Raw genomic sequence first — 22,138 nt, 5'->3', positions numbered from 1 at the left:
CCTCGTGTTGGTGTGATGAAAAATTACGTGTTGCACTGTAACAAAGTTTGTTTAACCCTCACGCCTTGAGACCCCCGCAACTGTCAATATTCTAAATTTTAAACCATTCGCTTCTCTCGTAGTTCAATTTTGTATCCTTTCGTACGTTTGGGTATCAATATGTTACCATGAGGTATTAAACAATATCTTTGCCCCTTGTAATAAAAATTAATTATTGCTTCTTTTATTTAGCTCAGGAATGGCTTTGCAATGACAAAATGAGGAAGTGTCACCATAAACGACATTATATAATTATAGTTTGTCAAAGGACTGTCTCATTTCAAACATTAGATGACCAACTATACTATGATATTACGACTAGAGTTGCCAGGAATATTCGCAACTATTCGGTATTCGGCCTATTCGGCCACTTTGCCGAATATTCGATATTCTATTTGCCCTGTCGAGCTTATGGCTTTCCTCGCAAAACTACGAAAAAATATAAGAACAGTTTATATAATGAATTTATCATGAAATGTTAAAAAAATCACATAGGAAAATATAGCTTGGCCAGGGACTGTCTCAATTGAAACAGACAGAGAGAATCATATACTATCTTTGTCTTGGGCTAGTATACTAGCACCCAAAGGAAATGGATGAGTAGATTTTTGTTTGTTCTTATTTACTGACAAATTGGGTTTGCCCTTCGAGCAACACGGAAGGGAGTCGGCATTCGCACTATTTCTCCTCTGTCGAGGTACAAGATCAATTTTGCATGCATACAACTAGCGCGGTACGTAGAACACACATCTCGTGTTGCACACAATAATTGTGTAATGCGCTCTTTATTATAAAGAGATCGAGGTGTGCAACGTCACAACGTCAAGCGTCTTTGACGTGTGTCATTTTCTATATATTTGTGTCATCATTAGAGCTTAGATTTTGTAAGTAGTGAGTGAGAAGTGCGACTGTGTGCACGTTTTCCTCCGTAAAAGATGACAGAACGATTTGTACGGTAAGATATCGGTTGGGTTCCTCCCTTCCGACGTGTCGGAAGCCGGTGTTGCTCGAAGTGTTTGCCAGACTATAGTTAACTTCCGAATTTGACGCTCTCTTTTCAGATCTATCATTCTAGTTTCCTAACTGGCTCTGTGATATGGCTCAATCTAGGAGGATATAACCAAACGGAGCTGCCACGTCTGTAATTTACTGTACAAAAACGTCTGCCAATTTTTGCGGAGGGGAACGTCAAATGTATACGTAACGTCAAAATAGCCATGTCAGATAAACGTCAGTCCATACATTGTGTATGACCATTGGCCGACTATTTTCGATAGAGGGGAATGCCAATGGCTACTCCGTTTTGTTATATCCTCCTAGGGCTCAATATAGATTAGCAAAAAAGTTTACAGTAGGTACAGTCGCCATCGGATATATCGGAGCGACCGAGGTGCTAAAAATATCTGAGCATGCACTCTAGCGCCTTGACAATAAAGGCGTGTTCAGATATTTGTGAGCTCCTTGGCCGCGCCGATATATCTGCGATATATGGCGACTGTACCATCGGGATTCTTTATTCGTGGGTGTAATAAGCTCCTTAGAACGTAGTGGTTATATCCTCTTTGCTTAGAACTACTAATATCTGTGACCAAAGACATTTTAGTGCAGGTGACAGATGTGACGTGCGGTCTGCAGCCGCAGTTGCAATAATACACCAAATACGCAAAAATGGCCATGCTACGTGCGGTCGGTCTTGTCATTCATTTTACTATGGAAATTGACAATAACACCGACGTGTCGGAGCAGTAGTGCAGCTGCGGTCGGGAAAACGTTAAAATCACCATATTACGTGCAATCGATATCGTCATTCATTTTACTATGGAAATTGACAATAACACCGACGCGTTCAGGCCGCTGCAATAGTGTCGGTGCAGTCGCGCAGCTGCGGTCAGAAATGGACGGTCACCTTAACTAGCCTGATGGTTCATTATTTTTTGCATGTGGGTATTTTTGCACTTTCTAATTTTTCCCCAGTCACCCGTTGACCACGAACGCTGTAGAGGGTTCGAAACGTCAGGATGTATTAAAAAATCAATATATGCGATATAATTCGTTTTCATACTTTTATTTCATAGATTAATAAAGTATGCTGATTTCATACACACATTAAAAAAAAACTGGGTGCTGTAGTGCAACACACAAAAATGCCAGAAAACGTCTTATGCCTAATGAGTAGGTAATGGGTAACGGTCTAAGAGATAATTAAGAGCGGCGGCAACCGCTACAAATTCTTACTAGTACGTAGGTAATATCCATGTTGTTGGGCATCATGTCCATGATGAATTTACGGAAAATGAACAATTACGATTTATTACAGTCTATTTATTTTTAAGGCAATTGTTCTGCCGAATGCGTAAATTTTTATGCATAACTTCATTTCACGCTTAACTATCACATTTGATACCCCACACGTGTATGTGCAATGCATTTTTTGGGTGAAAGGTGCAATATGCAGATGATATCATTTCATTAAATTTATTAGTATTACATGGTATTACTACTTACTTAATATTACTATATATGTTTGCGGATGCTGTAACTCCGGAGAGTTCTCGTCAGCTACGTTTGCGCATTGTATTACCTAAGCAAGGCCTAATATTAAAATCGTACGTGATAAAGAGCGATGAAAGCAACTGGTTTATGTTGGGAGCGGTGGGAGCGCATCATGCCTGCAACGCGCGTCGAGACTTCGAGAGCGATGACCCTCTCCGCAGCCGGCCCGCCAGTTCCTTCGGCACCCGCAAAAACACTTTACTGTTCGACAATACAGTTAATTCTTTGCACACGATAGACGCGAGGCTTGGCTGTAAACTGGAATAAGCTCTGGGAGCAGGTGAAAAATCTGAATGCGTTTGCATTGTTCTACCAACTCCCTACATTGTTTCTCGTTATTGCAGGGATGCATTTCGCTTCTGTGTTCCGGGCTACCCGCCGCACTATCTTATCTACCCGCGATTATCTAAACTCTACCCGTGTCCGTGTCCTTCTTTATTGTTATCTCTGTTGAACTCGGTATTAATTAGTTGGTGTCATAAATAATGAAAGAGATCATTCACGGTTAATCGTATCTTTACTGGACTGTACCGTAAAATGGGGTGAGTAGGGACAAAACTGACATTCAAACCTCGATAACATTTTATTTTTACATATGCAAACTGAATGGTGTATATAATAAGTGTTCCGGACGTCCGTATTTTAGTTTTTAATTTTATTTTGGGTAGTTCCATTTTATAACTTTGACGATAAACAGGAAATCCCACCTCACGGCGTAGTCCCTCGTAATTGGGGTGAGATGGCATTTCATGCAAAGGTGATTTTGGAAGATTGTTGGATCGTTTTTTTTTTATTATGAGTATAGCTCCATTTTAAATTGGAATACATTATTTTGGTAGCAGTAGGCTTAAAATCCCATCTCACCCCCTTTCATCCCTTCTCTCCCCATTCGTAACCCAACTCTCCTCGCGAACCCTACTCACCCCATTTTACGGTAATAAATTACTTACATGTGATTATTGTACTTGCAAAATGTGTGTATTTTTGTAAAATACTTGACTATCATTTCATTTTGCTACGTACTATACTAGGTAGACAAATCTAGTACCTACTAATATTATCCTTATATCTACCTCCCTACTGTTTACGTTAGCATTATTTCGTTTCCAAGAACAGAGACATCAGACAGCTTCAGTTAAATTTGAACCACGTTCATTGTATCATTGCGCTAAAATTTGGCAAACCCCTGATTTCGGTGAATATGTAATGTGTAAAGATGGTCAAGCAAATCTTATCAGTAGAAAAAGGCGCGAAATTCAAATTTTCTATGGGAGGATAACCCTTCGCGCCTACATTTTTTAAATTTGCCGCCTTTTTGTACTGAGAAGATTTGCTTGACCAACTATAGTTGGTAGGTTGGGTAGGTACGCACTTATACTATATTAACACGGACCTGATCTGATGAAGCTGCTGGGAAAGTGGCCAAAGGAAAAACTTGATAAAAAAAGGAACCACATCGAATTACGGGTTAAAGATATTTTATTTATCTCAAAAGAAATATTATATTTCACTTAATGATTCAAACATTTAGATGACTGAAATATTATCGAAAACATATGTTTTTAGTTTGTTTTTGAAAATGTTGAAAGTCGGTGCATTCTTAATATTTGGCGGTAAATCATTGTACATGCGCGCTCCTTGATATGTTATGTTTTTTGTGCCAAAATTTTTGTTCGTATAAATGGTAGGGATAACTTATTTGCGCTACGCAGGTTTCTCTTGCCGCTCTCCTCATTTGTTTTGAAAGCAGTTTGACAGTGCATGGTTTTATTAAGGATTTTTTAAATTAGTAATATCTATCTATATATATAAACGTAAAAGTCTGACTGACTGACTCACTTAAATCAACGCCCAGCCCAAACCGTTGGACCTAGAGAGCTGAATTTTTCACGTCCGTAAGGAGTTCGTTTAGGAGGTGCAAGCGCGCACTGCTTGCCCTTAGAGCTGGTCAAAGACGCCTAGTCTTACTAAGATGGCATATTGTCGAGAAATTCGGACGGGCACCGCCGTGGCGGGGTGGCCTAGGGGTTCATGGCGTTAGCCGCGATAGCTAAAGACGCCGGTTCGAATCCGGTCTTTACCACTGGAGGGCTTCGTCACTTTTTCTTTAATATATGACATCTATTACAATTTTTTATTTCAGCATTATTGAAATTTCATCCCCCAAGGTGGTAAAAATGGGGTTGAAAGTTTGTATGGAGATTAAATATTTTTTTGAGTGCGGGAATTGAATCTTTGTACAAAGGCATATTATTAGAATACAAGAATAGTTATTTGTGCAACAAGAGAGGAAAGTTGGTTTTTCTTGCGAGGGACTCAAAAACACGAGATGTAAAATAACTTTGCTCTCGTGTTGCACACATAATTTTTCACTTCAGTAGTGAGAACATATTAAAGGTTAAAATGTATTTCGAATTACACAGAATAAACAGAAAAAAAAGTATTATAATATGTACGATACGATAAGATACGATACGATACGATACGTGACGAGACGAGACGAGACGAGACGAGACCGGACCGGACCGAACCGGACCATAAAAAAAATGTAATAAAAGTATGAAGTTCATGGCCTTCACTAAATTAAAAAGCTACATTGTTTCACTCCCTGGAGTGAGGAAAGTCGCACTTTCCTCACTCCAGGGAGTGACGAAAGTACCTATAGGCGTGTTCGAGCTGCTGAGGTGAAAAAGTAATTTAAGCGTTTTTAAACGGTTTTATTTAGCTTGACCCCGTATATATTAAATATTCATCCCCTAAAAGGGTTAAAAAGGGGTTGAAAGTGACTCTACTACAAATGAAACTTGCTTTGAAACTTCTTAGAAAGGCATTGTATAGACGAAAACTGATTACTTACACCGTTTTTGAAAAGTTTGTATTAATAGTTTCGGGAGCGAATATTTTTTTAAATAGTGGACTTGTAAATCTTCTAAGAGGGTCGAGAGGGATTATATCGGGAACAATTTTTTCAGTTAGGGTCTTGAAACTTCGTAGTTTGTGAAAGACAAATTTCATGCGTTGTATAATTATTAACAAATGATTAACCGTCCCTACTGATATCTTTTGCTACATAATGTTCTATATTATGCTCATGTAGAATATATAACCACCACATACAAATCCACGCGTACGAAGTCGCGGGCAACAGCTAGTAGTGTTATAAATGTATAGTTGTTTCAGGCTCATTAGTTTAGATTTGAAATAAACTGTATTAGTCGGGGTTAGGTAGTCGTAATTCAACAATAGTTTTATTATTTTGTTTTGGGCAATTTTCAGAGAATTAAGATTTGTTTTCGCGGCACTGCCCCATATCTCAATCAGGTAATTAAGGTGCGATTCAACTAGTGAGTTATATATACATATTAAATTTAACAGTATGGGGAATGAATTTGACTGTTTCTTATTGAACCCATGATGCTAGACAATTTTGATTTTATTTTATCTATGTGTGCCTTCCACGTTAGACCGCTATCCAATATCAAGCCGAGGTATTTTTCCTGTGTTGATTGGTTGATGGTAATATTGTTGATTGATAATGGGGTACGATTACGTATTCTAAGAACAAATTAAATTATTTTCTATGAAAATATTTTAATTTGTGGTTTTCCAAGTAGACACACTACTATTTAAACTATACACTGAAATAAATATCATATACGAAGAAAAAAAATGACCAAAGCCTCCAGTGTCCAGAGCTAGAATCGAACCAGCGTACCCCGTTTACCGGACAGGTGCCTGAACCGCTCGGCTATCCGGCCACGGTGGCATGGGTCGAAATTTCCAAGTATATGACAATTCCCGAAGGCTTGTGGCGCCCCCTGGCCATCTCTAAGGTAGAACAGTATGGTTCGACCTTCTAACTGAATCAACTCAGGTGATTACGGGCTAGCGAAGAGAGATGGCGCTGCCATTAATACTCTAAGAACAAATTAAATTATTTTCTATGAAAATATTTTAATTTGTGGTTTTCCAAGTAGACACACTACTATTTAAACTATAAACTGAAATAAACACCACAAGCCTTCGGGAATTGTCATATACTTGGAAATTTCGACCCATGCCACCGTAGCCGGATAGCCGAGCGGTTCAGGCACCTGTCCGGTAAACGGGGTACGCTGGTTCGATTCCAGCTCTGGACACTGGATAAGATAAGATAAGATAAGATCAGATTTGTTTATGATGTATGAGGTTTTAGAAGTGTTAATTGTAAGCAAATTATATTGAAACCAATTATGCAGAACGTTAAGATCATCTTGAGCTAATTTTACCATGTCAGTAATTGAGTTTCTATAATAAAAAACACACGTATCATTCGCATAAAGCGATACCTCACCGTTAAGTTTAAGTGTGCTTATATTGTTAATATATATATATATATATATATATATATATATATATATACTGGTACGTTTATAATTTAGTCAAATTACAGCCTACTAATAGACGTTCATGAAATAATTGCAGTTTTCAAGCAAAGTCTTGGTTGTCAATAGCTAAGCAATTAAGAACCTGCGAAACGATCTAAAGTAATTATTATTTTTACCTCTAGAAGTTAATTTATTCATAAAAACAAAGAAAGAAAGAAACATAATATGGCCCAGATCGCCGTAAACGGGCAATATGCCCAGAAGGCTGGCCTTATTTCCTCGCTGTATGGCGATACTAATACGCTGTGCGAAATAGTGGCCAGCCCTCAGGTCACCAGAAGCCTCTATTTAGGCGCGCCGACAAGTATTTGTACCTACAATCGACGCGCACTCGGCCCCCATGGCCCCAAAGTTTCAACACCAAACGCCGCAAATATGTAGCTGCTTCCCAGAGCGGCATACAGCGGCATACGCCGACAGAACATTGGCTAAACCAGACTGGATGCAGACAGCCCAAACAAGCCATGCCTGGCATCAACGGAAAGCTCACAAGGGTGCTCCTTCAATTAGGAAAGACCCGACTGAGCATGGTAACCAGTGTCATAACAGGTCATGGACTATTTAACAAACATCTTTTCATAACAGGTGTCACAGACAGTCCCCTATGCAGAGGATGCATGGAGATAGAAGAAACAGCCTCTCACGTGGTGCTGGAGTGCAGCGGAGTGGCCCCATACAGGGCAAAACATCTCGGATCCCCGAGAGACCTCCCCGAGGTCGTACTCAACATCAAAGGTTTGATAGGTTTCCTCGAGGAGCTGGGCTGGCAGGACTAGCCCACCCCCATGTCACGCAAAATAGGCGCCAGTCGTCGAGTTGCGGAAAATCGCCCGAACTACAATACAATACAGAGCGGCATATTTGCGGCGTTTGAGGCTTTCGGCCGAGGAAGTCGCAGCGCCAGCATCATCTGTGGTGCTTGGAACATGGGACGGTGCCAGTGCCAGGGTATCAACGCAAGTAGCGTCCCAACAACAACTAACGGCCGTCCCATGCTCCACGGCACCAGTGTCATTCCGTCGGGCTTCTTGCCGTCATCCCTGGCCAGACCGCTGGGCTCGTGGACTGCTGGTACTTTGCCACTAACAAGAGCCCGACGGATGACATCATTAATACTGCCATGGCGGGGGATTCTTCCAGCACTTCGAACACAAGAGAGGCCATGGTTCCCCAGAATGTCCACCGTGGTGCCGCATTGACAGCGATGTGGCTGATTGGTTGATGTCCCTAAACGTAAGCTAACTGCTGGGCGGAAGGTAGTGTTGTCTAGAAAAGTCCCAATGTTTGGAGAGGGTAGCGCCTGCAGCCGTGCAGCCACAGACCTGACTCCCACTCTGCAGTTGCAAGGAGACGAAGTTTTAGTCGTAGGAGTTGTAATTTATTTAGTAACTTTGGCTAGAAAATGCCACTATTTTATTAATACTATTTTAATAAATATAGAAAAATAAATTTTGGAGTAGGTATATAAAAATAAAACCGGCCAACTGCGAGTCGGACTCGCGTTCCAAGGGTTCCGTACATTACATAATTTAAACAATGTATTTTTTATGATGTGAAACGTCACGCCACAAGCCCCACTCGGTTCCTCGGATCATTGCTTGACCCGGAGTACGGTGCACTCGCGTACCCGCCGCGTCGGCGAGTTGCTTGTGGCCGCCGTGTGTGGCACTATAGATCAGCAGATTGGGACGGGATGCGGTCCTTCTTTGCATCCTACCCTTGGAGGCAGGTTTGCTTCACGCCGGATGATCCCAACGTCGTTGCTGATTCTGTTGCTGACGTGGTGCTGCAGGGAATGGAGCTTTTCATTCCATCCTCTGTGGTCCCTGTTGGTGGCAAATCCCATCCTTGGTTTGTTCGTTCCTGCAAAGAGGCCTCTCGCCGAAAGCAGGAATGTTACCAACCCTGGGTAGACGCAGCGGCAGTACGGGATGTAAAGACTAGCGCATTAAAAAAGAAGTTTAACTTTGCCTCCAGGTCCTTCAAAAGAGTTATTGCCAGAGCAAAGTCGCTGCACATTGGTAGAATTGGCGAGAAATTAGAGCGCCTCCCGTCGGGAACTCGTGCGTTCTGGTCTCTTGCCAAAGCTATACAGGGGAATTTCTGCACGCCATCTTTTCCACCTCTGCACACGGAGAATGATTCATTGGTCCACGACGCCAAAGATATAGCCGATCTTCTGAGAAAACTCTTTGCGTCCAACTCGACTTTGGATGACGGGGGAAACGCGCCGCCGACTATACCGCGGTGCGAGAGCTATATGAGTCCGTGTATGTGTATATATGTCCGGTTCAAACAAAGCTCGGTGCGTAAAGCACTTCTTTCCCTCGACACTCATAAGTCGAGTGGGCCCGATGGAATCCCTGCGGTTGTGCTGAAGATGTGTGCTCCCGAGTTGGCACTGGTCTTAACGCGTCTTTTTCGGCTCTCTTACTCTTCCGGCGTAGTCCCGACCTCGTGGAAGACAGCTTTGGTGCACCCGATCCCTAAAAAAGGCAACCGCTCAAATCCATCCAACTACAGGCCAATAGCTATAACCTCCCTTATCTCGAAGATAATGGAGTCCATTATCAACTGCCAGCTCCTTCGGTACCTATAGGACCACCAGTTGCTTAGTGACCGACAATACGGTTTCCGTAGAGGCCGCTCGGCTGGTGATCTTCTAGTCTACCTGACACATCGTTGGGCACAGGCGATCGAGACAAAGGGCATTGGCTGTTAGTTTGGATATAGCGAAGGCCTTCGATCGCGTCTGGCACAAAGCCCTTCTTTCGAAGCTACCATCTTATGGGCTTCCCGAGAGATTATGTGTATGGGTCAGTAGCTTTCTAGCAGACAGAAGCATAAAGGTCGTAGTTGACGGCGAATGCTCAGACTCCATGTCTGTGAATGCTGGTGTCCCCCAAGGCTGTGTGCTATCACCCACGCTATTCCTTCTGCATATCAATGACATGCTGCAAATCAGCGGAATTCATTGTTATGCTGATGATAGTACGGGTGATGCCTCTTACACCGGCCGCACCAATATCTCTCGGGAAAACGTCATCGAGAGCCGGAACAAACTTGTGTCTGAAATTGAGACTTCCCTAAAAGAAATCTCTGAATGGGGTCGACTAAACTTAGTCCGTTTTAACCCTACCAAGACACAGGTTTGCGCGTTTACCGCAAAAAGTTAGAGTTTGTCGTGTCACTTCGTTTTGAGAGCACTCCCCTGACTGCCGCAGCCAGTATCGGAATCCTCGGCGTCGACATTTCGAGTGAAGTCCAGTTCCGCGGCCATTTAGAGGGTAAGGCCAAATTAGCCTCAAAAAAGCTCCGTGTGCTCAACAGATCGAGACAGTATTTCACGCCGCCTACAGCTGTATAAAGCGCAGGTTCGCCCACACACGGAATACTGTTCTCATCTATGGGCAGGGGCACCCCAATACCAGCTTCTCGCTCTGGACCGCATCCAGCGAAGAGCGACTCGAATTGTCGACTGCCAGCGTATTTCGGAACGGCTTGACTCCTTGGCGCTGCGTAGAGATGTGGCCTCGCTCTGCAATTTCTATCGCGTGTATAACGGGGAGTGCTCCGAGGAATTGTTCGGATTAATCCCTGCCGCTTCTTTTCGCCATCGCCCTACGCGACAACATTACCATCCTCACCACTTAGATGGTTGGCAGTCCTCAACTGTGCGTTTCTCTAAAAACTTCCTGCCTCGCACAGCTAAACTGTGGAATGAACTGTCGCCTGCGGTATTTCCGGACCGATATGACCTTAAAACCTTCAAGAAAAGAGCGTATTCCCATCTTAAAGGCCGGCAACGCACTTACAACCCCTCTGGTGTTGTGGGTGTCGATGGGCGGCGGTAATCGCTTACCATCAGGTGATCCGTCTGCTCGTTTGCCTCCTACTTCATAAAAAAAAAGTGAGTGAAATGTCTTTAAAAAACCCGTAGGGGTCGGATCATAAACTAATTAATTAAGTCCGACTCACGCTTGACTGCACATTTCTTATGGGTTTTCCTGTGATCGATAGGCAAAGATCTATTTTGTGTATTTTTTTTTCAAAATTTTAGACCCAGTAGTTTCGGAGATAAAGGGGGGGGAGTGGTCATTTTATGCCTATTTCTTGAATAATTTCTAAATTGTTTACCCTAAAATTATAAAAAAATATATATTTGAGATTCTCATAATGAGCTCTTTCATTTTAAATGTAACACAATATAGTTTGAAAAACTTAATTTTTTTATTTTCACATTTACCCCCCAATAGTGGCCCCCATGTTTAAAATTCATTGGTTTTCGTTACATGTTCGTATTTGGGTCACAAACTTACATATGTATCCCAAATTTCAACTTAATTGGTCCAGTAGTTTCGGAGAAAATAGGCTGTGACAGACGGACAGACAGACGCACGAGTGATCCGATAAGGGTTCCGTTTTTTCCTTTTGAGGTACGGAACCCTAAAAATATGTACTTAAGTAGGTACCCACGTACCTATCTATAATTATTTATTGGCTATTGTTAAAAATGAGTTGTACGTAATTATATAGGTAGGTATACGTGTAAGTATATGTGTACCAATAAGCATGTTCCAATTTATGAGATTAGTAGGCCGAGCAGTAGTCAGGTTGTTAAATAAGAAGGATGAGGAATTACGTATACATACATATTTGTAATATAGGTACACTGAAACTTATGAAATGCAAAAGTATACTAGACGTAGGTATAGGTCCCACCCAATACAGAGAAATAACACGGGTAGGTACCTAATTCCGGCCGACTTCGGTCTGTGACAGTGTTACCCATTATACTTTAAACAGAAGAACTAAATGTCTGTAGATATCTACATCTACTGAAAAATGAAGTGGGGACAAAATATATAAGTCACGGCACAATAAAACGATGGTCTAGTCGACAACGGTGACCGGCGGGAGCGCCTGTGCCTGACTGGGCCAATGTGCTTGGGCATCGCCATTTCCCATGTTACTCAACATGGACGGATATATGTGGTATGCCAAAAAATCACATCATTACCATCTGCGAGGATATTACCGTTTTGCGGTTCTTGAGTAATAATGATTTCTTGTTCCTGCTCCATACATAAAAAAAGTCGTAACTCTAGATAGTTTTCATTCCCAATCGTCTAAAATTCATGTTACCATAACAATGCTGGGCTATACCTTTTCAATAAAAAAAAAACATAAAAATAACGATTTCGGTTTCTATGTCAATGAGAGCCGAATTTCGTCCCACAGGGCGGCGCTTCGTTATATATGGGAAGCATCACGTGATCACCGGTGATCTGTCATCGAAAAAAAAGGGCCGGAAGCTCTGGCCGGGACCCGGCCCGGTCTAACGTGAGTCATCCTTTAGATTTCAAGTTTGATTGCATTTGTAATTATTTAACGGATGATCATAGAGCATGTCATGCAACGGCGACGTCAAAAGTTTACATCTCGGTTCATAAAAAAGTTTTTTCAGCAGATTTTAACATTTTTACCCGATAATAATTGCATGAATATTTATGCTTCCACCTCGCGTCAAATCCCCGTGGAATCAGCTTCTCTTTGCGCTTATTCTCTTATTTATGCTTAATATAACTATTTAATCTCTGTCGGTATTTTATGAATTTCATTCAAAACCTCTGAAGACCTAAAACTGCTATACAAAAATGGCTTTGGGAGAATGAGCCGTGTGTGTTTCAGGGTCATCCTATAGTAGGTAATGAAAATTGTACACGTCATCAGCAGTAAGTTAAAGAACGCGTTAATGTAAAAAAGTGATGGCCTAATTAGTAATTACTACAGTATTTTTAACCGACTTCAATTTCATAGAAGGAGGAGGTTCTGTATTCGGTTGTGGCTATGTTTTTTTTTTATTTTATTTTTATGTATGTTTACCGATTATTCCGAGACCCGTGGTCCGATTTGAGTAATTCTTTTTTTGTTCGAAAGGAGCTACTTCCAAGTTGGTCCTAATTAATCTGGTTCTGATCTGATGATGGGATCCCTGAGGAATTGAGGGAACTCCTCAATTTTTAAAGGCACATGTATGGTGATTTGGGTGTTTTCATAAGCAACTTTAGCATTTTCTCTCGAAAACGACCAATTTGATGAATTGCACCTGATGATGATGATTGTTTCGAAGATAGTGATGATGATTTTTTTATTGTAGGATGTTCAGCGAATACTCCGAGACCCGTGGTCCGACTTGAACAATTCTTTTTTTGTTTAAAAGGAACTACCTCCAAGGTGGTCCCACATTAATCTGGTGCTGTTCTGATGATGGGATCCATGAGGAATTGAGGGAAGTCCTCAATTTTTAAAGGCACATGTATGGTGATTTGGTCGTTTTCTTAAGCAAATTGAGCATTTTTTCTCGAAAACCACCAATTTGATGAAGTGGAGCTGATGATGATGATTGTTTTGAAGATAATGATTTCAGCGATTACTCCGGCACCCATGATCCGATTTGAGTTATTCTTTTTCTGTTTGAAAGAAGTTACCTCTCCAAGGTGTTTTCGTAATATTTTTGGTTTTGATCTGATGATGGAATCCGTGAGGAATTGAGGGAACTCCTCAATTTTTAAAGGCACATGTGTGGTAATTTCGGTGTTTTCTAAAGTAACTCAAGCATTTCCTCCCTAAAACCACCAATTTGATGTAGTGCAACTGTAGCCTAACCACGAGTTTGACACTAAATATTCTTCGTAACTTACTTTGTACACTAATATGCTAGTACGAGCGAGATGCATAAACAGTAAGTTTTTTTTTTTTTTTTTAATCTGGTTTTTATGGAGGCTTTGGACACTCTAGGTGAACATGTCAGCCTCATGGGAAACAGTAAGTTACGCACACGATAGCGAATATATCAATGTCAAACTCGTGGTAAGGCTACTGATAACTTCCCTCGTATGTGTATTATGATTTTTGATGTAGGTAGTGTTGGAAACAACCAAAGAGACTGAGAGGTGAAGGTAGAGGGTATTAGTGTTTGGGGGGTTTGAGGTTGGGGGTTGAGGGGAGGTGAGTTGATGGGTCGGGGACTGTGGGGTTGGGAGTTAAGGGATCGGGGGTTAGGGTTAGAAGTTAAGGGGTCTGGGGTTAGGGGTCGGGGAATGGCGGTTGAAGGGTTGGTGGTTTAGGGTCGAGGGGTTCAGTGATCAGGGGTTGATGTGCTGTGGGGTTGAGTGATCACCGGGTTTGAGGGATTGGGTCAGTGGCGGGGCGGAGAATGGATTTAGTGACAGGAATGATTTCCCAGACGGACTCGAGGAAAATTCTGATTATTTAATAAAGTTTACGAATTTACAGTTAAACATCATTATGTTTTTCATTCATGCGTCACGCTCTTAACAATGTTTTAAAACTAAAAATGGAAAAATAAAAACTTATAAAAAAAGATAAACCGACTTCAAAAAGGATGAAATAAAATATTATCCTTTTTAGGGTTCCGTGTTTAAGTATATGCGTTACCAACTGATATTTTTGAAGTCGGTGCCAAGCCAAGTACTCCAAGTAGTAACAATACCAGTCAAAAATAATCAGCTTTATGTCTATAAATCCCATTACAACTGTACAAATATTATAAACGTGAAAGCAATTATGTCTGTCTTTGTTACCTTTTCATGGCTAAACAACTGAACCGCTTTAGCTGAAATTTTGCATGAAGGTTCCTTGAATTGTTTTATATTTTGAAATGTAGTCCTCTGGATAAGCGACAGTCCCAATCCCACACTTGCGTGCTATGACTGTTCAAGAATTAGTAAGAAATGCTCTTTAAAAAAAAAAATACGACGACAAAACGTATTAGATTTACACTAACGTGCCGACAAGCATGGTACGAACTGCGCCAAGAAGGTTCAACCGTGTGTTCTGTTCTGAGGTGTACAGAAAGTTCGTTTATTGTCGTCGTGTACGCTGCGTCTTACATAGGCGAACACTCGCGAACGCGAACCGAAGCGACGCGGCACGGCGCGGCCGGCCCAAGGCGTTCGCGTTCGCAACGAGATCGCCCACGTAGGACACTTCTATATCTATGTATCTTTATCGAATTGCACCAAAATCATTATGAATATATGGTTTAAAATTTGGCTTGGCACCGACTTCAAAAATATCAGTTGGTAACGCATATACTTAAACACGGGACCCTAAAAAGGATAATATTTTATTTCATCCTTTTTGAAGTCGGTTTATCTTTTTTTTTATAAAAGTTTTTATCTATTCTAAATACTTTACAGTTTGCGCCATTGGTAGGAATAGGGTTGCCTACTATTATTGGATGAGATATAGGGTAAGTGTATCAGATTTCAGCCACTTATGCCAACTTTGAAATGCGAAAAAATATGTTAAAGTAGGTACTCATACTTAAATGTGTTATATTTGTTTGGGTTGCTCCTATTGTCTATTTTAGGTTAATGTTAGTTGACCTTAAATAATATTTACGGTTTATTTTATAAAAGAATTAATTTGCAAAAGTAGTGTTATTTTAGTTTCCGTCCACCCATGAGCTAGTTTTCGTTCACCTATATGTTGAGTTACAAATCGATTATATATTACATTTTTAGTTCTTATGATATATATAAATCGTTTTTAGTTGGTTTAATAGCTTCTATAATGATTATTTTTGTGATAAACCTAACCTATGCCCTTCCTTGGGACTCAATCTATTTTCATACCAAATTCAACAATCCTTAAAAGAAATCGGTCCAGAATCAATTGTACAAAATACCATTTTGTTCACACACCGTTGACAAAGGAGTGGACGTAAATTAATTGCCTGCTTTAATAGGCGATACAGATCACATTGAGAGGAAAGAAAACTATTTAGTAGATATATTTAAATAAAATCACCATAAGTACTAAAAATTTGGGTTTCCGTCCGCCCGTGGACGAAAACTAAATACCGTAAAATGGGGTGAGTAGGAGCAAAACTGACATTCAAACCTCGATAACATTTTATTTAACTGAATGGTATATATAATAAGTGTTCCGGACGTTTGTATTTTATTTTGGGTAGTTCCATTTCATAGCTTTGACGATAAACAGGAAAACCCACCTCACCCCGTAGTCCCTCGTAATTGGGGTGAGATGGGTTTTCATACAAAGGTGATTTTGGAAGATCGTTGGATCGTTTTTTTTTATTATGAGTATTACTATAGCTCCATTTTAAATTGGAATACATTATTTTTGTAGCAGTAGCCTTAAAAATCCATCTCACCTCCCTTTCAATCCTTCTCTCCCCATTCATAACCCAACTCTCCCCGCGAACCCTACTCACCCCATTTTACGGTACTTCATAAAATTGGTAAGTAATTAAGTTCTCGTCCACTAAATTTCTCTAAGAATTATTAAAAAAACTTCTTAAAACTGATAATTTTTGATTTAATTATACTTCTAAGTATTGAAGTCAAACACAAAAATGTGGCTTATAGATAAATGTTTTTACTGTGTTAATGATTATTTATGTTAGTCATAAGTATTTGCAGTATTTAGATAAATATGTAAAGAAATATGTATGTTGCAAATGTATGTACACCTGAAAAGGTAAAGTGTCAGTGTAACTGAATGTGTAATTGTATATTCGACCTGTTATGTAACCTGATTCTTATATACAATAAAAACTTACTTACTTATATACTTACATACGTGCTAAAAATATTACTTAAAATAGCTAGAACAGTTAATAAATTTATTTTTGGGTTTATGACCTCTGAAAGGCACCGATGCGAAGCTGCAATATGTTTTAATTTTAATTCGCTACTTGCGAAATATTATTTTTATGTAGATAGATCTATTGTTTACACATTAAGGATTTTGCAATAAGTCGAAAATTGTGTGGTAAGGTAGGTTTATATTCAAACTAGCTGTTGCCCGCGACTTCGTACGCGTGGATTTGTATGTTGGTGGTTATATATTTTACATGAGCATAGAATATTATGCAGCAAAAGATATCAGTAGGGACGGTTAATCATTTGTTAATAATTATATACAACGCATGAAATTTGTCTTTCACAAAGTACGAAGTTTCAAGCCCCTAACTGAAAAAATTGTTCTCTATATAATCCCTCTCAACACTTAGATTTTTAAGACCACTATTTAAAAAAAATGTTCGCTCCCGCTGCAAACTTTATTAATACAAACTTTTCAAACATGGTGCAATCAGTTTTCGTCTATTTTAATATGCGTAATGCCCTAAAACTTGTACTTATACTACATATAAACTTACATCCCCTTTTTAACACCCTTAGGAGTAGAATTATTAAGAACGTTGAAATAACTTTTTTTGTAATATTATACAATATACATACTTTCTATGAAGCCTTTCTTGAATATGCCTTTATACAAAGACCTAGACCTGTCCTGACCTGTTTAGTCCTGTACTCAAAAAGAGGTTTGATCTCCATACAAAATTTCAACCTCTTTTTTACCACCTTGGGTGCTGAATTTTCAAAAATGCTTAAATAAGTTTTCTTGCCTTCTAATTAAATACCTTTCTACGAAGTTTCAAGTACCTAGCTTTAAATAAAATTAGGACCCCTACAAATTTTCTACCCCTTTTTAACCACTTTACAGGATGAATTTTTAAAAACGCTGTAATACTTTTCTTGTATTCTAATAATATGCCTTTATACAAAGATTCAAGTGCCAAACTCAAAGAAATGTATGATCTCCATACAAACTTTCAGCCCCCTTTTTTATCACCTTGGGGGATGAAGTTTCAAAAACGCTAAAATCAGTTTTCTACTCTTTTAATGATATACCTTTTTACGAAGTTTCTAATTCCTAGCTTAAAATAAAATTTGAACCCTATACAAACTTTCAAACCCTTTTCAACCCCTTTAAGGGGTGAATTTTTTAAATCGCTGAAATTACTTTTCTTCTATGCTAATAATATACCTTTATACAAAGATTCCAGTCCCGCACTCAATAAAATGTTTGATCTCCATACAAACTTTCAACCCCCTTTTCACCACCTTGGGGGATGAATTTTCAAAAACGCTGAAATTACTTTTCTAGTATTTTAATAATATGCCTTTATACAAAGTTTCAAGTCCCGCACTTGAAAAAAATTATGATCTCCATACAAACTTTCAACCCCTTTTTCACCACCTTAGGGGACGAATTTTGAAAAACCCCTTCTTAGTGGATACTAACGTCATAAAAGCTATCTATTGTGAAAAATTCAGCTCTCTAGGTCCAACGGTTTGGGCTGGGCGTTGATTTTAGTGACTCATTCAGTTAGTCAGGACTTTTACGTTTATATATATAGATTATACGCAATTCACACGCACTAATATATATTTAGTATTGTATGTATGTATGCTAGTATGTATTTTATGTATTTTAATCTTGTGTTATTTCTTTTTTTAAATATTAATTTGTACATCCTGTAAGTTTGTCTATCTGACCTGGCTATAGTTTTCCACTCATCTTTTCGAAGGTTAGCTGGAAGAGATCCCTTATAGGGATAAGTTCGCCTTTGTACTTCCATTACTATAATTTATTTTTGTAAACCTGTATTGTGTACAATAAAGTGATTACTACTACTACTAGTACTACTACTACTACTACTACTAATTGTACTATTGTACAATGGAAATATTGAAGTTAAAAAAATACAAAGATTATCACGCAAATAAATATTTCTACTTTTAACGATATCTACTAGGTATAGTTGACAAGTAGTATTATCTACAATTCGGATCCTACCTTACAAAGTTTTTTTTAATTAAAAAGTTGTTGATTGATGTCCATTGATATTCGTTATTTCCATATTAATTCACTGAAATTTATTTTGTTTTGTTTTTACTTTTTGTGTTTTATTGCGGTAATTAAACTTAATTGTTAGAAGATCTAAAGAATAGATGAGCGAAAAAGTGATGAAGAAACATTACAATTTTTCAGGTTGTATTTTTCGTTCCTAAATATGTTCTCACTGCTGAGGTGAAAAGTCTTGTGTTCTACACGAAATCAAAGTTATCTACATCTCGTGTGCTTTTAAGTCCCTTGCTACGCTCAAGATTCTAAATTAGATTCACGAGCGTAGCGAATATTATAGAATCTTTCGCTTGCATGGGACTCAAAATAAGCACTCGAAGAAATATCAAACTTTGCTCTCTTGTTGTACGAATAACTATTGTGTGCTATATATTTTCTTAAAATTATATAAGTACCTACCCTAGGTCAAAATATACGAGTAGTAAGTACAATACTATATTATACAGTACAGTTGGGAACCCTAAGTAGGAATGATAAGGTAAGTCTGTAAGATTGAAAATACATATACAGCTTGATATCGACATTCGTCTGTTCGTGGCCCACTTAGATGCATAATGCCAACGGAGTAAGTAAACATGTTCAATGCGATGCCATAACGGGGCCAAAATGGAAGAAAGTGGTAAGATTTAATTCAGTATTGGAAGTGAAAGGTATCCGTCGGGTTTTCGCGGTACACTTTTGAGCTAAATTTATTCTTGTTTGATTCTTCAATGACTTATTAAGCTAAAGTTAGAGCCGAACGTGTTTAGGTACGACTACCATCTGATTAGTTTATGCTTCAACCTGTTACAATTGGTGGCAAAATTGACTTTGCAGGTTTTAGGAAGCGTAATGCATGTTGATGGCCAGTCAAAAATTAAGAGGTCAAAACAAAATTTGCATACGAATTCCATTATTTGAGTTAAATTTGAAACTCGCACTTTAAAAGCTAGTGAACGATGTCAACCAATAGAAACTTTAATATTTAGGTAGGCCGAAAAATACACTTGCAGTGCGGAAAATTGACAACTAATTTATATGGAGCGAAATACATACAAATAAACTTCATGATTTTAAAGGAAATGACTTGTATTTACGATATAATTTTAACACTGTTAGAACTAATAAATAGAGCTAACTTTAGCATTAAAAATATGTTTTCAGAGAAATAAAAAAGTAGCTCATTAGAAACGTTTTTTTAAAGATTTTGGATATTTTATGCGGCTGGAATGGCAATTGTTAGTATCGTATTAAATTAAAATTATTCTTTATTCTTTATTGTAGGTATTCTTTATTAATAGGTACCTACTCATCCTGCAAATGCCTCAATTCCACGCCTCGACATTAATGTACTATTATTTTTATTTTAATATTGATTCTTGGCTAGTATGTTATTCAGTTTTAAGGGATACGACTGAAATTTATCTTTACCGCTGATTTTTAGTTATATGTATCTTTACTTGGTTTTTTATCATTAGCAAGAACTGAGAAGAAGTACCTAAGTATGAGAACTGTTATCGGGCACTTTATGCAGTAGGTATAGGTAATAATGAGTTGATCTTAAACTATCACGAGGTACTCTGTTTACGTCAAATGTATACCGCATGAACTGCATTAGGTATCAACTTCCTGATGTTTACTTCGAGAGAGTTCTGTCTAATCCTAAAAGCTAAGTATACATTTAAAAGCATAAATTATTTCGAGGTTAGATTTGTAGTGTTTACTGCTAGTGTTTTTCACGCGATGATGGGGTGAGCATTTTAGGAAGCATAGTTTGTTAACTCTGATGGTTGGGAACCCTCGCAACGCTAAAAATAAAACTTTTTTACCACTCGCTTTGCTCGTGTATCAATTTTGAAACCTTTTGCATGCTCAGGTCTCAAAATGAGCACGAGGAGCAAACAATAACTTTGTTTGCTTGTAAACCACCTGAACCACGTAATCAAGCCTAAAATATATTGCCCAAAAATGTTTCTCCATCATCAGGTCTCCATGGGCTTGGGCTTCAGGCAAGTTGGCAGAGTTGGGGGTCCGTTCTCAGTCGCAGTCTGACCGGTTAGCATGAGTTGCGTTCTCGCGCGCGACTCCATACTCTTGAAGTCGCGCAAGATGTATGGAGTCGCGTGCGTGAACGCAACGCCCCATGCTAGATTGACAGATCTTCTTAAGAAGGCTGTCGATATCTAGGGAACGATGACCTCGTGGTGTGCATTAAATATCAAGTGCTGGGTCAGGTGCGGCCGGTAAATAGGGGCGGCTTCACATCTCGCGAGTGCATGAATATATTAACTGTACGTTGCAGGTGTAGCTATGATGAAATATCACGATCAAATTTATTCCGTGATTGTTTCATCGAGTTGTATATCGAAACTTAGTGACAATGATTGGCAATGATATTTTTTTGAAAATTAAATGCACTTATTATCTGTTTAGCTTAATAGCTAAAAGTAAGATCGTTAAAAATTGGCAGCCGGTAAGTTTAGTCCAGTTTTCGTTTTCGTAAATAATTTATTTTAGAAGATATCAGGCCTGATATTAGCGTTCAGTTACCACAAACAATACCTTTATATCGGGATATAATAAAAGTGACAATGTGCTGCAGTGCACCATACATAGAGAAAAAAGAAAGTAAATATTTTCCTTTCCTTATTAAATACGTTTAGTACTTACTTGTGTTGCAAGTTCCTGATGCGAGCACAGCAGCAAAAATAAGAATATTTTGTACAGTTGTGTCCATCGTGTTGAAGTATATTTGAGGTGGTTACGCGTACGAGGTGAGAGAGGAGCGCGTGCGCCGCGAACTGCAGCAGCTGGGGCAATGACGGCGGCGCCGGCGTCGGCGCGCCACCACCACTCCCCAGCGTTACACACCCCCCCCCTGATGGCATTTTCATTCTTCCTTACCTACTACTGACCGGCATGTTATCAAATAAGGAACGAGAATCGCATAATAAATGTACGAGTAGGTACTATTCCTATTCTAAATGTTACAATGCATTCTAGGTGAATTTTCTAAATAGGTAGTTGTTAATGAATCTCGTTGTGCTGATAATAGTTTTAAAAATTAATTGATGTAAGCTCAGAATAATAACTAAAGCATAGAAGCCGGGCAAAAATAAGAGCTTGTTAAAAGGTATCGTATTCACAACACGCTATTACTTTTGGTCTATGAGTGAGTGAGACAATAATCCCCAAGTACTTTCATTTTTTACAGGCTTGTCACTAAATGAACTGACGAAAATGTCAAATGGTTGTAACTGGTTGTAATATAATCCTGCCAAATCTATATATAGGTATATATAAACGTAAAAGTCCTGACTGACTGACTGACTCACTTAAATCAACGCCCAGCCCAAACCGTTGGACCTAGAGAG

At 39.1% G+C, this 22,138-nt stretch overlaps 1 protein-coding gene across 1 annotated transcript in view; it reads right to left on the bottom strand.

Annotated features, from left to right (window-relative positions):
• The window catches only part of LOC134754924 (protein takeout-like), a 37,785-nt gene extending 16,219 nt beyond the window's left edge, over positions 1-21,566 (bottom strand). The window contains exon 1 of the mRNA XM_063691402.1: positions 21,435-21,566. Within this exon, the coding sequence (XP_063547472.1) occupies positions 21,435-21,501 (67 nt within the window). The 5' untranslated portion in view covers positions 21,502-21,566. The remainder of the gene's footprint in view (positions 1-21,434) is intronic.
• Positions 21,567-22,138: the final 572 nt, after the last annotated feature.

Source organism: Cydia strobilella, chromosome Z (assembly GCF_947568885.1).
Source record: "Cydia strobilella chromosome Z, ilCydStro3.1, whole genome shotgun sequence".
Lineage (NCBI taxonomy): Eukaryota > Metazoa > Arthropoda > Insecta > Lepidoptera > Tortricidae > Cydia > Cydia strobilella.
The sequence above is the reverse complement of the archived record's forward strand: the minus strand, read 5'-3'. Positions and strand labels throughout refer to the sequence as shown.